A 17,655-nucleotide genomic window follows, 5' to 3' on the forward strand; every position below is an offset into this window, starting at 1 on the left:
AGATGGCAGAGACAACCTTTGGCAAAAATGTTGGGTGAGCCCTGAAGGTCCCCCTGTCCTTAAGAAATATTGTATGAGTGCTTGTAATCTCCCACCCTTCTAGCTGATGTTACTACCACTAGTAAGGCTAGTGACAAGTGGAAGAGGAAACACAGCCACGGGCTCAAACGATGCATTAAACCCATCAGTCAGTTGAGATCCCAAAGAGGGGGAGACTCCCTGAATAGTGGAATATATGCACATAAGTGCCTCGCTACTGCAGGGTGTGAGAATGTTGAGTGACCCTGTATAGGACGACGGAAAGCTTAAATGGCTGCTGTGTAAATCTTAAGGGAACTTCTAGAGTAGGGGTCGGCAACCTTTCAGAAGCGGTGTGCCAAGTCTTCATTTATTCACTCTAATTTAAGGTTTCACATGCCAGTAATACATTTTAACATTTTTAGAAGGTCTCTTTCTCTAAGTCTATAACATATAACTAAACTATTGTTGTATGTAAAGTAAATAAGGTTTTTAAAATGTTTAAGAAGCTTCATTTAAAATTAATTTAAAATGCAGAGCCCCCAGGACCCACGCAGTGTGAGTGCCACTGAAAATCAGCTCGCGTGCCTGCCATCAGTTGCCTACCCCCGTTCTAGACAATCTTGAATTCCTCAAGGACAGGAGGTATTCCATTATATCAGGTATCTGAGCTTGAGATGAAGGTAACTGATGCTGATGAGTCCAACGGTGAAGCCTGGCTTCTGTTGTCAGTTGGCCTGCGTGCGTGCGCTCTCCATATGCTTTACCAACCCTGCAGATAGCTGGCCCAGCAGACCTCGGCAGCACTTCTACGACCACAGACTCAGTTCAGTGATCAAGGAGCTCGGGCAGGTTTATTGCCCTGAAGACACAATACTAGCACCCGGCAGACTCTACAGGGACACTAACACATGAGTGGCAAGGACTCAGCTCCACTTGTCACTAGCAACGCGAGTTTCCGCTGCCACCAGGCCAGACAAAGACACCCCTCCTATGATTTCTCTTTTATACGCTGATACAAATAAGTTACGTATTACTCTTCTGATGTGGTTAGTTACCACCCTACACTTTGAATCTGTTGGTTCAAACAAAACATTGCCATTCATTATTCATGTTAAGTATTCTCACACCTCGTCAAATTGTCTGTAATAGGCTACCTTGATTATCACTACAAAAGTTTTTTCTCTTAATTAATTAGCCTCTTAGAGTTGGTAGGACAATTCTCACCTTTTCAGGTTCTCTGTATGTGTGTATATATATATATCTGCTTACTATATGTTCCATTCTATGCATCCGATGAAGTAGGCTGTAGCCCACGAAAGCTTATGCTCAAATAAAATTTGTTAGTCTCTACGGTGCCACAAGTACTTCTATTCACTACCCTGTCATCCTGACCTTATCTTTAGGAGGGGTCAGTGTATACCATCTTTGGGGAGTGTGTTTATACCATAACTTTATATCGGGATGTGCTTGTATTATCCTTCTGGGATGTATTTACGTGAATACCTAGTGCCTAGTACTTCTTAGGAAAGCCTGTGTTTTAGCAACACCAGCCATATTCTTGCAAAGTTCATGTACTGGACAGCAAACTTTTAAGCAGGCATTTGCTTTGTAACAGGGCCTGACTCTTGCTGATTTTGGTTCAGGCCTCAGGTCTTGCACCAGGCCCCGTGTTCCAGGCTCTCTTTCTACTACAGCTTCCATTTGGCCGAATAAGCATGCCTCGTTGAGTCTCCCTCTACTGTGGTTAAGAATATGTTGTACTTCTGATAAGCAGCTACTCTCCACTGCTATTAGCCAACCAGCATCCATTCTGTGAGGTACAGGGAAGTTTGATCCAGATGGAGGATCTGCCCCTCCCTTTGCAATATCACTTATGGCTGAAGAGGTAACTGGATTGGAGGTTGAATGGAGAGATTCACCAAGTCTGAGAAACAGAACTGCTTCAGCCAGATGCCAGCATGGTCATCTTGGTGGAATCCTGTCTCAGCTTCCTAATGATTCTTGGGATTAGTGGAATTGAAGGGTATACGTACATTAGAGCCAGAGCATCCTACAGAGATCCCTGATCCTGGCCTCCACTGGAGCAGAACTTGTGACATGTTTTTGTTCTGTTGCATATAGATCTATAGCAGGTTGACTTCACCTGGTGAATGTGTCCTGAATGATTACATGCTACAATGACCATTCATGGTTGCTTGAAAACTGTCTGCTGAGGTGATCTGCCAGAACATGCTGCCAGCCTGCTAAAAGCACTATGGGAGTAATCTCATGTCACAGGCATCAATTGCAAAGGTGATTTGCTTCTTGACAAAGGGGAGTGAATCCTGCTCCCCCTTGCCTACTGATATAAAACACTGCTGTAGTATTGTCAGTAATGATCAGAAAGGTTAAGCCTCTCAGAGCTGGTAGGAATGCTGTAAAAGCTTGATGGACAGCCCTTAGCACTAGGATGTTTATATGTAACTAGGATTCCTGAGATTATAAATCTGGCGTCAGAAGATTGCATAGGTGGTTCCCCATCCACCCTGGAGGCATCTGTTACCGGAGTCTTCTATGGCAATGGTGCAGAGAAGGACATTCCCTTGCATATTTTTAGAGGATCCTTCCATCAGTTCAACGACAGAACTTCTGGAAGGACCTGTACCCTTCATCTTTAGGTGTCTGTCAACCACCCTTATATGCATCAAAGGTGAAGTTTGCTAAGTTATATAGATGAAGGAAACCATGTGCCCCAGAAGTCTGAGACGTTCTTACAGATGTCTGAGGTACTTGTAGGTGGTTGACCAGATTTATTATGGCTTAGAGTCTTCCCTAGGGCAGACAGACCATTGCTGTAATAGAGTTCAGAACTACACCTATAAATTCTATCTTTTGAGCAGAAATTAACACTGACTTCTTGCTGACACTGTGTCCTCAGGAGGCAAAAAGACCAAGAGTCAGCTGTATGGAGTTGGTCACCTCTTGCAGAGACCTTCCCCAAGTAAGCCAGTTGTCTAGACAGGTGCAAACCTGGACTTCTCAATTCATCAGGTAAGCTAGCATTGTCACAAGGTGTTTGATAAATACCCTGGGCACTATGGGTAGACCACGTAGCAGGATTCTGTACTAGTAGCACGAATTGCCCACCTGGAACCTCAGGTATTTCCTGTGGTCAGGTGGATTGCTAATGTGAAAGTCAGTATTCAGGAGCTCCAGAGCTGTGTACAAGCCCTGTGGATCAAGAGAGGGAATTACAGAGGCCGGAGTAACCATCCTGAGTTTGAATCTGAATGAAGGTGTTCAGCATTCTCAAGTCCAGAATAGGGCACCATCCCCCCCTTTTTCCTTAGATAAAGTAATGGGAATAAAAATTCTTCCTCTTGTACTCTTCAGCTACTACTTCTACGGCTCAGAGATTTAGAAACAATTGCACTTCTTGATGCAGCATATTCTGAGAGGTATCCCTGAAAAGGGATAAGGAAGGTGGGTGAGTGATGGGGAGAGTCTGGAATCAGATGGCATATCTCATTTCTGTGATTTCTAGGACACAGCAGTCCATAATGATTGTTTTCATGGGGTCTGGAACACCAAGCAAATAGTTCCTTAACTGTAAGGACATAAAAAAAAAAATCCAGAAGGGGTTCTACACCACTCTTGACCAAGGAGACAAATTTGCTGCCTCGATAAAGTTGCTGCAGGATGGGAAGATGATGCAATCAAAACAGATGATTTCCTCCTTTGAAACAGCGGATGCAGATGGTTTGAGCTGTGCCAAGTAGGGTTGCCCGGAGATTGGCTGAGGCCTGATTTGCTTCCTTTTTGAAGCAAGTATTCCAGAGACCTGAGGTTTACTCTAAAGTCTTTTAGAGGATTATCAGTCCTTGGGTTAAGAAGGTGCATCCACCACACAGCAGATTTTCTACTGTTTGCACCTCTTTTGGGATGCCAGATTGGAACTAAGAGGACCCTTCTCATGGCAACTGAGGTGGCCATAGATCTGGGTACTGTGTGAGATGCTTGAAGATCAGTGCACATCAGAAGCTGCGCCACCAAGATTTTAATTCCTCTGAGGTCAAGAGGGATCATGTCAGAAAATTGGGAGATAAGAGTCCCAATTTAATCAGCCATTTCATCAGTAAAGACTGATAACTGGCAATCTTCATCTGCAGGCTGGTTGAGGAGTAATTTTTGCAGCTGAATAAATCTAATGTTATGGGCTCCTTGTCTCAGGTTGTTGATTTCGGCAGACCTTGATGCTCTGTCCTCTTATGGACTTGCTGCTCCAATCAGTGAGCCAGACACCGAGTACAGAATTGCTCCAAGGCTGTTAGGAGCACTTGGTAACACCGATTTGTCTGTTTGGTGTCTGCACCAAGGAAGCAGGCATTTGCCAAAGCAGCTTGGCTGGCTCCAAAAAGCCCTCACTGATGGGTACTACAAGGTGCCCTGGCATGGAGGTATGTAAAATATCCAAGAGCTTGCAAGACTTGTCCTGGACAATTTCCACTAGAATCTCTACTATGTCCACCATCCTGAAAGGTCTTATTGATGAATACTGGATGTTGAAGGCAGCACAGCCTCATCAGGAGATGGAAATGATTGGTCCGATCATCAGTTTGGAAGTCCTCCCCAGAGTCCTGCTCCTACTATTAAGCAGGTGGAACTGGTGCTTGAAATGTTCCCAGTGAATGGTGGAGAAGGAAACCAAGCAGTACACTGGGCTGTGGAAGCTAGCTTCCTGGCGTCCAGTATGGCCAAAGTTGTTGCGTAAGGATACAGTCCAGGGGACCATGGCCGTTAATACCAAGTAGCAGTATCATCCAGAATTCTTAAGCCTTGGATAATAGCAGTGTGCTCAAGAACCCCTTTTTGATGTTTCAGGGTCAAAGAACCTAGACCCCAGGGAATGAGATGACACCATCTCCCAGGAAGGAGATGGAAACACCTCCCTGCTGTTGTCTGAACTAAAGAGCAGCAATTCTAGTAGGGGTTTTAAGCAAATCCTCAGCATACTGTCTACTTAGTACCATAGGTATGCTCAGTACCCAAGTAGCAGCAGTTGGTAACAAAGATGAAAGTTTAACCACTGACAAAAGCAGTAATTTTGATTCTACAGAAAGTGTTATCACTGTAAAGAATTCAATACCAAGACTGTCAGCACTTGCAGGAGTCTGTACCACAGTGGTCCTTCTGAAAATATTGGTACTAGGGCCTCCATGCTATCAATACGAGGCGATATATGGTGTTCTAAGCGAGCCAGTACTGGGGCATGGTAACCAGTGTCTGAGGAACTCCTTCCTGGGCCATGAACTACCTATGTCAATGGAAGATTCTTCTGTCAACCTAATGCTGCCTGCACCAGGGGCTAGGAGGTCTTATCCAAGTCTCTCTGGGGCATGGATTTTTCATACCCAAGAGATGTAGCTATGCCCATGTAACTTTTCAGTACAGACCAGCCAATAAACTTGTTACAAATGGACTAGCAAACAAATTGAAAAACAGGTGTGAATTATTGATTTAAGGATAGTTAATTGGTATATTTTGACATATGATGTTGATAATTTGTGTTTTAACAGTTTATAAAGCCTTAACTTTTTGAATTTCAATGTTAGTTTCAGTTGATTTTCAGTTTGCATAGTCTGGTGTGGCCAGTGTCCTGTGAGAGAATCAGAGCCATTGATCACAGATTAATCTTGATGGGGGGCTTCCCTAATCAGCAGGCCTATAAAAGCTGGCAACCAACTAGCCAGAGGCACAGGAGTCAACAAATCAGAACTGAAAACAGGGCAGTTTGGGACAGGATGCCCATGTGTTTCTTTCCTCACCGATATTTCTTGACGGGCGCTTAGGAGGCTAGGACATCTAGAGCAGCAGCAGAGATAGTGACCTGAATAATAGGAGAGGCAATGAAGATAACTGAATGAGGAAGCTGCGGCATTTACATTATTCTGGAGCGGATATCTGAAAGGTGCGCCATTTGTATGAAGTGCTGCCTGACAGATCTGAAGGAAGAGAAGATCCAAGGTTTGGAGCTGCAGCTAGAAACGATGACTGAATTTTGAAAGGAATTTGAACGGATGATGGAAGGAAGGAGAGAGGAGGTTAAAGAGAAACCTCAAGACTTGCAGATGCAAGCTGGACCAGAGAACTGTGAGGATAGACTGCTAGATGAGGAAAGTGGCCAGTGGAAACATGTGACAACAAGAATAAGTCACAGGCAAAGATCAGCTGGCAAAAGAGAAATAGAACTGAGGAACAGTTTTGTTAAGTTGGAAAGTGAATGAGCGAGGCAGGCAGTAACAGAAAATGGGACAGCAAGGAAGCAGAGTGGCTAGTCCTACAAGAAAAGGGGATGAGACAATGGACATAGCCAGAGTTTGGAGCCTCGGGAGGATAGAGAATGACTGCCAGAAGACTGCAAGTGAGAACAGAAGACAAGATCACCTGCAGCTAGAAAGAACAGAAAGGGGAAGGCCAGAGAATTGCACCAAAACCAAGAACAGGCAGGTCTACATGACTGGGTATTCCCTGTTAAGAAAAACAGACAGGTCTGTCACCAGTGCTGAACTGGAGAACAGAAGGGCGTGCTGTCTGCCGAGAGCAAAGACACAGGATGTGGACCTGAGGGTGTAATACAATCCTAATAGGAACAGGAAGGAATGCACTGATTGTCCTTTACATGGGAACAAATTATACTGCTGGATTCTCACTGGGGTGCATCAAGGAACACTGCCACGCTGGAGGAGACACTTAAAGAAATGGAGGCGCCAGTGATCTTGAGTGGGATTATATCTGTCCCTAGAGGATAAGAGTGAAAGTGAGACAAGACTATGATAAACAGATGGCTCAGGCAATGGTTCTATAAGAAGGGTTTGGGGATGTTTGACCACTGGGAGGCATTTACGGACAGAGGACAGTTCTCATGGGATGGACTCCACATGAGAAGGGAGGGAAATAGCCTTCTGGATGGAGATTGGAACAACTGATTAAAAAAAGCTTTAAACCAGGAATTCAGGGGAGAAGGTTGGGAGAGACCCATGTAATCTCCACGCCTGACTCTAAGGAGGAGGAAATCCAGTAAGAAAAACGATACTGCAATGGGGAAAGAAACAATAGTGGGTAGGAAAGCAGACAAGATGATGAAAGATAGTGTCAATATCCATTACATCAACAGTCAGATAGGTGATACTGGCAGTAGAATGACTGTATCCAATTGGGTGAAGAATCTGGGCGAAGCCAAGCAGAAACAACGAAGTCAGGATGCATGTATGCCAATGGAAGAAGCCTGCATAACAAAATGGAGGAACTAGAACTTCTCACATGAGAAGTAAAACTAGATATTATAGGGATAACAGAAACACAGTGCAACAGTAGTCATGACTGGAGTACAGGTATTGAAGGGTATGTGCTGTTCAGAAAAGGCAGAAATAAAGGTAAATGTGGTGGAGTGGCACTGTATATTAAAGATGAGGTAGACCATAAAGAAATTAGAAGTGATGGAATGGATAAAACTTAATTTGTTTGGGGAAAAAGTCACTTGGAGAAAAAAAAGCTAACGGAGGCACCTATGGGATAGTGCTTGGGCTTTGTTACAGGCCTTCAGGATCTGGTTTGGATAAAGATAGAGACTTCAAACATTTTTAATTAAATAAATACTATTGGAAACTATGTGATTATGGAAGACTAATTTCCCAGTTATTGATTGGAGGACAAGAGGTACTAATAACGGTTTAGGGTCCAAATATTCCTCGATGTGATAGCCAACAGATTTCTTCGCCAAATAGTCACTGAACCAATAAGAGGTGAGCCATTTTAGATTTAGCATTGGTAAGTAGTGAGGAATCACTTCAAGTCAAAGCTGCAGAAGCTGTCTGGAGCCTGCATCCCAAAGGGGAAAAAAATCATAGGGAAGGGCTGTAGACCAAACTGGATGAACAAGCATCTCAAACGGGTTAATAAGAGAAAGCAAAAACTCTACAAGGAATAGAAGAAGATAGATCAGCAAGGAGGCCAGGGAGAGGCCCTGCTCAAGCAAAGACAGGACTGTGATGCTCTCTGAGCAAAGAGGCCTGAGAGAAAACCCTTAGAAATCAGGACAGAGACTAAGGGTATGTCCAGACTACCCGCCGTATCGGCAGGTAACGATCGATTTATCAGGAATCGATATATCGCATCTCGTCTAGACACGATATATCGATTCCCGAACGTGCTCCCGTCGACTCCAGAACTCCAACAGAGTGAGTGGCGATAGCGGGATCAATGGGGGAGCCGCGGCTGTTGATCCCGCACCATGAGGTCGACTTCAGCTATGGTATTCCCATAGCTGAAGTTGTGTATCTTACATCGACCCCCACCTCCCCCAGCGTAGACCAGGCCTGAGAAACTGTACAGGCAAGGAGAACTGGGAGAGACCCTGCTCAAACAGGGAACAGGCAGAGATCCCAGAAGGTGATGGGATCAAGTGGGATGCAACACAGGGAATACAGCAGCAAAAACTATTAAAGGGAAGCAGTACATAGCTGCAGTACAAAGTTGGGACCCGGAATAGTGTCAGGCCAGGGACCACCCCCAAGGGCTGCTGAGGAAGTGGCCTAAGCCCCAAGAAGGGGATAAGACACTGTACTAAAAATCCAAAAAAGGGCCTAGACTTTAACCAGTCCCTGAGACAGGGCTGAAGACCCCAGGGAAGGCCAACCGTTTGTTAGACTTTGTTACCACAGAAGGGGTTCCTTCATGTGTTTTGACTCTGTGTGACTTGGCTGGAGAGCTGAGCCACCAAAGACCTGCCTGACAAGGTTAACAGCCAACAGGGGCAGCTGGAGGAAGAGAAAGGAAAGCGTGCAGGATAGCACCCAGCTGACAGGAGGAGGCACTCACAAGAACCGAGTGCACTATGTCACAAGAGGGAAGTGTTATTACCTTTATACAAAACACTGGTGAGATCTCATCTGGAATACTGTGTGCAACCATGTTTAAGGAAGATTAATTCAAACTGGGACAGGTGCAGAGAAGGGTTACTAGGGTGAGAGGACTGGAGTACCTAACTTATGAGAACAGACTTTAAGGAGTTTGGCTTGTTTAGCCTAACAAAATGAAGGCTCAGATGAGATACAATTGCTCTTGATAAATTAGGGCTGTCAGACGATTAAAAATAATCACAATTAATTGCAAGATTACAAAAAGTCACAGTCAATCACAATTTTAATCGCACTGTTAAACAATAATAGAATATCAATTTAAATTCAGCATGGAAGCATGTCCTCAGGAATTGTAGTCAAAGCATGAAGGGGCATATGAATGTTTAATACATCTGGCACCATAGCCGACTTCCCCTCTGCCTAGTGGGTGTCGACCCTTCCCCTGCCCCTGCCTCTTCCCACCCCTGCACTGCCCTCGCCCCACCCCATTCCACCCCTTCCCCAAAATCCCTGCCCCAATCTGCCTTTTCCCACCCCAGCCCCGCTCCCTTCCCCCAAGTCCCCGCCCCCTGCCCTGCCACTTCTCCGCTGCCTCCCCTGAGCACACTGTGTCCCCACTCCTCCACCTCCCTCCTGGAAAGTCCTAAGCACCGCCAAACAGCTGTTAGGCAGCGGAGGTTGGAAGGAGTGGGGACACGGCCTGGGGGGTGGGGGGAAGACGAGGAAGGGGGAAGCTTGGCTGCCAGTGGATGTGGAGTACCGGCTAATTTTTCCCCATGGGCGGTCCAGCCCCAGAGCGCCCATAGAGTCGGCACCAATGTCAAGCGTAAATACCTTGCAACACTGGCTTCAACAGTGCCATAAGAATGCCTGTTCTCACTTTCACATGACTTTGTAATTAAGAGGCGGATAGCATTATCTCCCGTAAATGTAAACAAACTTGCCTGTCTTAGTGATTGGCTGAACAAGAAGTAGGACTGAATGGCCTTGTAGACTCTAAAGTTTTACCTTTTTTTTTTTTTAAACATAGCTCTCAGAAACAACACAAATTCTACATTTGTAAGTTACACTTTCATGACAGAGACTGCACTACAGTACTTAAATGAGGTGAAGTGAAAAATACTTTTGTTTATCTTTTTACAGTGCAAATAATTTATAATAAAAAATAAAGTGAGCATTGTAAAATTTGTATTGTGTTGTAATTGAAATAAATATATTTTAAAAAATAGAACATCCAAAAATATTTATAATAAATTAAAATTAGTATTCTGTTATTAACAGTGCAATTAAAACTACGATTAGTCATGACTTCTTTTTTAATCTAGTTACTTTGTTTTGTGTTAATCGCTTACGTTAACTGCAATTAATAGACAGCCCTACTATAAATAGGGAAGGAGAGTAGAGGAGCCATGGCCAATGCTGGCACAAGAACAAATGGACATAAACTGACCAACAAATGTAAGCTTGGATTTAGATGAAGGTTTCTAACAACCAGAGGAGTGAAGTTCTAGAACAGCTTTCCAAGGGGAGTATTGAGGGCAAAAACCTAATTGGCTTCAAGGCTGAGCTTGATAAATTTATGGAGGGGATGGGTATGATGAGGCTGCCTACAATGGCATATACCCCATCTGTGACTACTATCAAGTATCTCCAAAGACCAGAGATGGGACACTAGATGGAAAGCGTCTGAGTTACCACACAGATTTCTCCTTCAGGTGTCCAGTGGGTGGGTCTTGCCCACATGCTCCAGGCCTAAATGATCACCATATTTGGGGTCAGGAAGGAATTTTTCTTCAGGTCAGGCTGGAAGAAACCCTGTAGGTTTTTCACCTTCCTTTGCAACACGGGGCACAGGTCACTTGCTGGCCTGAATTAGAGTAAATGGTGGATTCTCTGTAACTTGAAGTATTTAAATCAAGATCTGAGGACTTCAGTAACTCAAGCAGAGGTTATAGGCCTATTTCACGAGTGGGTGGGTGAGGTTCTGCAGCCTACAATGTGCAGGAGATCAGACAGCTGATCATCACGATGGTTCCTACTGGCCCTAAAGTCTATGAGTCTGTCATTAAATGTCTGATACACTCCACCCCCCATAACTGTGAACTGTGAAAATTTAAATAGATTAAAAAAAAAAAATCTATCTGTCCAAATTTTAAAAACATAAAAAATTCTGCCTACCCTATTTAAACAGATACTCCATGTAAATTGGCATGAAATGTCACTATCAGTGAATGCTTACCTGTCAGCTTAGTGTAAGCTTCCATATCCTCCATTGCTGTAGAAATCTTGTAGTGTTTTCCACCAGTGCCTTCTATTTTAATATAGGGATCTGCTTTTAGAAAGGCATCTGTAATCCTATTTTGAGACACAGGATATAGATTTAGTGTTTTTAAAAGAGAAAATGAAAAGCCACAACATTTACAAATAAAGGACCATTAGCTAATAAGCATTCCAAGCATGAAGCCAGAAGATGTCAGTTATGCTGTAACATTTCATGTCTCCCATTGACTAAACCGGGCTCCTAACTGGGTGTGTTAATGTAGAAGCTGAAGCAACCAAATAGTAAATAACTGACCTTTCGACTAGTTAATAGAGGGCTTTCACTTAAACCGCCATAATTCTGATGAACTAGAAAACTGCTGCTATGCAGTGCTTCCGACTGCATGATTGACATTACTGTTTGGTTGACTGTTGGAGTATGGGAGTCAGGGGCCGATGCTCAGACTGTTATAATGTAGAAGTACTGCACAGCAGAACACACTTGGTGGTGACTAAATAGCTCCATGAATTAATAACTAAGTTGGATAAATGTTTGTAAAGCATTTTTTGAGGTAAGCTGCTAGGTAAGCATTAGTGTATCAGTCTGTCATAGCTATTCACGCACTGGATGTGGCAAAAAATTATTTAAAAATACAGTTTTTCAGACTCTTCCTAAATTTTAACAGTTTAAAGACATCCAGTGTCTAGGGACAAAAGTACAGTATGAAAAGGTCATCTGCTCTATTACTGGGCTTCATCAATCTGCTGTCAACTGGTTCTCAGTGTGCTAGAGAGAGTTCTTATTCCCTTCATTTTTTTAATTTATATGTATGAACAAAAGCACAACCACCACCATACTGCAGAACTTTAAACACTTATTTAAAAATTAAGTCTTGAGTAATCCAGTGGGAATCAGCTGGATTTTACACCACTTTATACCTTATTGATTATTTACATATTCCAAAATGGATTTAGCATAACATTTTAAGATTAGTAAGGTTCAGAGGAGTGAAGCTATTTCTAGCAGTTGGAAATCTACTGGGTTCAGATGGTCTCTAAGAAAAAAAACCAGTTTAAGTTTATATATAAAATCAGTCAAACCAAAAAGGCAGAAGGCTATATATATAGCCAAATTGCCTTAGTGTGATGAATGACCAAGGGATGCTCACAGATTAGGGTACAGAGAGGATCCTGTAAAACTGTATATAGAAAACTTAATTTGTGCCTTTTACAGAGGCACAAACACATGCTTGGTTTCACAGAAATTCTAACTCTGCAGGTTTTCATTCATCTCAGCAACTCATCACGAACAAAGCTAGGATTTTGTCCCAGACATTTTTAGTAAAAGTTATGGACTGGTCACGGGCAATAAAAAAAATTCACGAAAGCCCTTGACCTGTCCCTGACTTTTACTGAAGATATCCATGACAAAAAGGGGAGCTGTGGAGTCCCCATACCGGCGGGTGGGCAGCTGCGGCAGCCCCAGCTCAGAGCTCCACAGTCCCCCTGCCACCACTGGCGGCTCAGAGCTCCCGGGGGCCCCCACCGCCCATGGTACCCCAGGACCTGCAGTGGCTCAGAGCTCCAAGGGGCCCCCTGGGAGTACCCAGCAGCTCCCGGCCACTGCAAGGACCCTGCAGCTCCCAGTCGCCACAGGCTGAAAATTGTAGCCTTAACCATGAACAATCAAAATACACAATGGACACTTACATTGTTTCAATGATGTTGCCAACCTTGTGCTGGTAAGCTCTGCGGTGCAAACAATTCCGTGTATGGAACATGTCATACAGATTTCCAACCTCCTGCAATAAAAGATGAAGTTACCTTTTATTTGTATATTGACTCAAGTCAAGTGGATACTGCACTGAGGATTCAAAGAAAGTAACTGTCACAGTTCAGTTTCCACTGCACAACAGAATGGGTGATTTCACCATTCTGAAGTCAGGAGCAGCTTTTACACCTGGATTTGTAATAATGTGGGTACAGTCCCATTTTTACTGTGCTTTTTCCACTTTAGCTTCTATAGTTGTGATGAAAGAGATCGTAAAGTGACTGATCAACAAAGAGGTTGCATTTTGAAAATAATTTTGAAGGTATCAAATACTACATTCTAAACAATACAACAGAAAAGAGCGCTGAAAGCTATATTTGACAGATTTACGTCTGATGCTTTACGAAGTTATCAGCACCATAATCAATGGACAGTATGAATATGCAATAAGTGTGAAATCTCCCTGCTGGAAGTAGTTCATTGTGAGCAATGACGTCTAAGCCCCACAGTAACTCCTCGCTTAACATTGTTGTTCTGTTCCTGAAAAATGCAGCTTTAAGTGAAACAATGTTCAACAAATCCAATTTTCCCATAAGATTTAATGTAAATGCTGGGGATTAGGTTCCAAGGAAAAAAATTTTGGGGCAGACAAAAGGTATATACTGTATTTTACTGTGGTGGGGAGGTGCCCCTGGCTTACCCCTGGGGCTCAGGGCTGGGGGTGCAGGGTTTGGGAGGGAGTTAGGGTGCGGGAGGGCGCTCAGGGTCGGGGTGCGGGAGGAGGCTCAGGGCTGGGGCAGGCAGGAGGTCCAGAGCACTTACTTGTTTGGTGCAGGGGGTGTGCAGGTGGATCTGCGCAGCGTGGGACCGCCCCCATGGCTGCGATTCTGGGACCCGCAATTCTGGGAGCTCCCCACTCCCCCAGGCAGGGCCACCTGGAACGCAGGGGCTTTAGGGGCTGCAGGGCCCTGGGCTAAGGGGGCCCCGGGGCCCTGGCCTGCAGCTCTAAAGCCCCTTTTAGAATGCGGCCCTGCAAGCACGGGCCGGAGGATTCAGGAAGAGCAGGGGCAGCCAGGGGCCAGAGAGAAGGAGCGCTTTCCCCTTCAAAACATTGCTTCTCTCCGGTCGGCTTTGAAGGGGAAAGCACCAAAGAGCATCTGCCACGCTGTTTTGGCAGCGGGTAAGTACGATGCTATCATGCAGATGTTGTGTTTGATGCACCATTGCCAGAGGTGCATGGCTTCCATGCATAGGGAATATGATCATGCTCCCCCTTGTCTGTTTATGTAGAATATACTGGTGACATTGTCCGTGAGGATCTGTATTATTTTGTGTCAGATCAATGGCAGGAAGTATGAGCAGGCATTGCGACCAGCACAAAGTTCCAGCAGACTGATATGAAGTTGGGACTCTGCTGTAGACCAACAGGCCTCTACAGAATGCATCTGTAGGTGTGTCCCCCACAAGCCTAGGAGGGACATGGCTGTAGTAATGGTAATGGCAGGCGGATTCTGTATGAAGGGCACTCCAGTGCAGATGTTGTCTGAGTTGGTCCACCATAACAGGGAATCCTTGACCGCACTGGGCATGGTGAGGAGTTTGTGCATGCTCTGCCTGTGAGGGACATACTGTGTCCGTAGCCAGGCTTCAAGATAGTGCATGTATAACCTTGCGTGACAGACGACACAGGTCGTAGTAGCTATGTGGCCTAGAAGCTGTAGGCACGTCCTGGCAGAACCCTGCGGTCTGTTCTGTGCTGTTGAGACTAAGGTGGCTAGAGTCTGAAAGCATTTTACTGGAAGGAAAGAAGTTTCTTTGAGGGAGTGGAGGTCCACCCCAATGAATCTGAGGTGCTGAAATGGTGTTAGGGTGGACTTTGAAAGCTTAATTGAAGACCCAAGGAAGTAAAGAGATGGATCGTAAGTTGGGTGTGGTGTGTACGGCTGTCTGCAGTGTTAGTGCTTTCAGCAGGCAGTCGTCCAAGTACGGAAATATCATTATGCCCTCTCTGCATAGGTGGACTGCTGCTACAACGAGTACTTTGGAAAATACCGTTGGCGCAGTGGAAAGGCCAAAGGGTAGGACTTTGTACTGAAAATAGTCCTGTGCTATTATAAATTGCAGAAAATTCTGATGCGATGGGTGGGTGGGTGGATGGATATGTGAAAATACATGTCCTAAAGGTCAAGGGCTGAGAAGCAGCCCCCACTTCTAATGCTGGGATTATGGTGCTTAGCATGACCATTTTGAATGTTTGTATTTTTACAAATTTGTTGAGTCGCCTTAAGTCTAGAATAGGTCTCCAACTTCCTGTCTTTTTCTGCATGAGGCAATAGTGGGAATAGAATCCTTTCCCTCTGTACTCGGCTGGTATGGGTTCTACAGCTCCCAGCGATATAAGATGGTTCACCTCTTCGCGCAGTAGGTGTTCATGAGAGGGGTCCCTGAACAGGATGGGGAAGGGGGTGGGTAGGGTGCTTGGAGGTAAAGGGGGATGGAGTAACCAGTTTTGATGATTTCCAATACCCGTCTGTCCTTGGTGATGGAATTCCAAATGGGGTAAAATGGGATTAGGCGATCTCCAAAGATTTTGCCATTGGGAGATGGTGCCAGCATTGAGAGCTATGGGGTTCTCGAGCCCTCAACTTCAAATATGCTGTCTGGAGATTAACGGCCGGGAAGCAGTAGTCGAGAAGGCAGATTGCCTTCTCCTGGGCGTTTTCTGTCTGTGGCTCTGCTGGTCATAGAACCTGTTGCGCTGAGTGTATGAGAGCGTTCGGAATTGCTGCTGAGTTTGGTAATTGGTTGGTCATCTCTTCTTCCTAGGTGAGTGGATACCTAGGGATCGTAAAGTGGCCCTAGAGTCTTACAGTGTGCATAATGGCTTGACGGTCTTGTCTGCGAAGAGCTTGGCACCTTCAAACAGTAAGTCCTCTACAATGGACTGTACTAACTTTGGAAAGCCAGACAGATGAAGCCAGGAAGCTCTCCTCATAATGACCACTATGGCTATGGATCTTGCTGTGGAATTAGCAGAGTCAAGGGCAGTTTGAACCACTGTTCCAGTGATGAGGTGACCCTCCATAATGGCTTTGTACTGTTCTCTTTTGTCTTCAGGAAGACAGTCTGTAAATTCAGAAAGGCTGGCGTAATTATTGTGACCTTATTTTGCCAATAGGGCCTCATAATTGGCAATTCTCAATTGTAATGTTGCAGCCAAATATGCTTTGCAACCAAACAGATCAAGTCATTTCCAGTCTTTATCGTATGGGGTATTCCTACAGTGTTATTGTTTGCCCCTTTCATTTACTGCATCTATAACCAGCGAATTTGGTATTGGATGTGAGAAGAGAAATTCAGTGCCTTTGGCTAGTATATAATATTTCTTATCAGATCTTTTACATGTAGGTGGAATCACTGCTGGGGGTTGCCAGAGTAATTTGACAGGATCCATAATCATCTCATTCACAGGGAGGGTGATTTTGGATGAAGTGGACGTATGTAGTATGTCCACTAACTTGTGGCACAATTCCTGGACCTCTTCCAGAGAAATGTCAAGGGAACCCGCTACTCTCTTGTAGAGATCTTGAAACTGCCTGAAATCCTCCGTTGCGGTAGGAGGCATAATTGTGTCACCCAGGGAAAAAGAGGTAAAATGAGTGTCAGCTATGACATCTGGGTCTGAAAATTCCTCCTATTCTTTGGCCCCCCGTTTGGAGACAGTAGGAGGTGTATGTGAAGGCAGCACAGGTGGTTGGTGTGCACCAGTTGTGGGCAGAGTGTTGGGTATTTGCTGCTGCTGTTGGTGGCATGGTGGTTGGAATGGCATAGGAGGCATCCAAGACTGGCTGAACCAGGGTTGGTTTGCAAAGTTTGCAGAGAAGCCAGTGGCTGGTGGTGCCTGTGTGGCAGGACTAAATTACAGGAAATGAATGCTGAGGCGAGACTATCATATCCTCTTCTCCCTCATCCTCCCCACTATAGCAGTGTGCTGACAACTGTGGAGAGCTGGGCTGGGAAAGAGCCCTGTGTATCAAGTTGCCATCAGTACTGAGGAGGGAGGACTGAGGTACCGATGAGACAGATAAGTCTCTGTGGTGCAGGAGTAGCTGTCATGAGGCCAGGTCGGTACCGGTGTGACGGGGAACACGGTACTGTATGCTGCATTGTACTCACAGGTGTCTGGCTGAAAATGCGTAACGCTGACAGTAAGTGGCAGCATGAGCTCTGAAATGCTCAGTACCAAGGGTTTACTGGCTGCTGTAGGTGCCGAGACATGGGGTTTAACTTTCCCCTTTGCACCTGCAGCAGAGCTTGAGTGTTTAGGAGCACTATGCTTTTTGGCATCATTGGTACCAGTGCTGGTGCTGTCGGTAATGGGAGTGCTTCGGGCATCCAGGAATGTGTGGGTGCTGGGTTTTGGCACTAGGGAACTGGCTGAGGCTTTTGACATTGGTAAGGAATTCATCATGTGGGCAAAGGTGGAGATGACTAAATTTCGGGAGGGAAATACTTCTAGCATTGCTGGGAAAGAGACAAGAAAAGTAGCAACTGGTGGGTGGCTTGCAACCTACCCTTTATCTTCAGGACTGGCTGGCTATGATTTTAATCCCATCCAAAAGCCAACTCACCAACTGCTTTCCCTGGTACTAGATATAAGGGTGACTGGATGGCTGGCAGTGTGAGATGGGAAGACCACCCCAAGGG

The 17,655-nt window shown here is 45.1% G+C and overlaps 1 protein-coding gene across 1 annotated transcript in view; it reads right to left on the bottom strand.

Annotated features, from left to right (window-relative positions):
* The window catches only part of SAMHD1 (SAM and HD domain containing deoxynucleoside triphosphate triphosphohydrolase 1), a 93,784-nt gene that overhangs the window by 26,900 nt on the left and 49,229 nt on the right, over positions 1-17,655 (bottom strand). The window contains exons 10-11 of the mRNA XM_030532967.1: positions 12,888-12,979; positions 11,158-11,273 (exon numbers count right to left, since the gene is read on the bottom strand). Of these exons, the coding sequence (XP_030388827.1) occupies positions 11,158-11,273; positions 12,888-12,979 (208 nt within the window). The remainder of the gene's footprint in view (positions 1-11,157; positions 11,274-12,887; positions 12,980-17,655) is intronic.

This window comes from Gopherus evgoodei, chromosome 14 (assembly GCF_007399415.2).
Source record: "Gopherus evgoodei ecotype Sinaloan lineage chromosome 14, rGopEvg1_v1.p, whole genome shotgun sequence".
Classification (NCBI taxonomy): domain Eukaryota; kingdom Metazoa; phylum Chordata; order Testudines; family Testudinidae; genus Gopherus; species Gopherus evgoodei.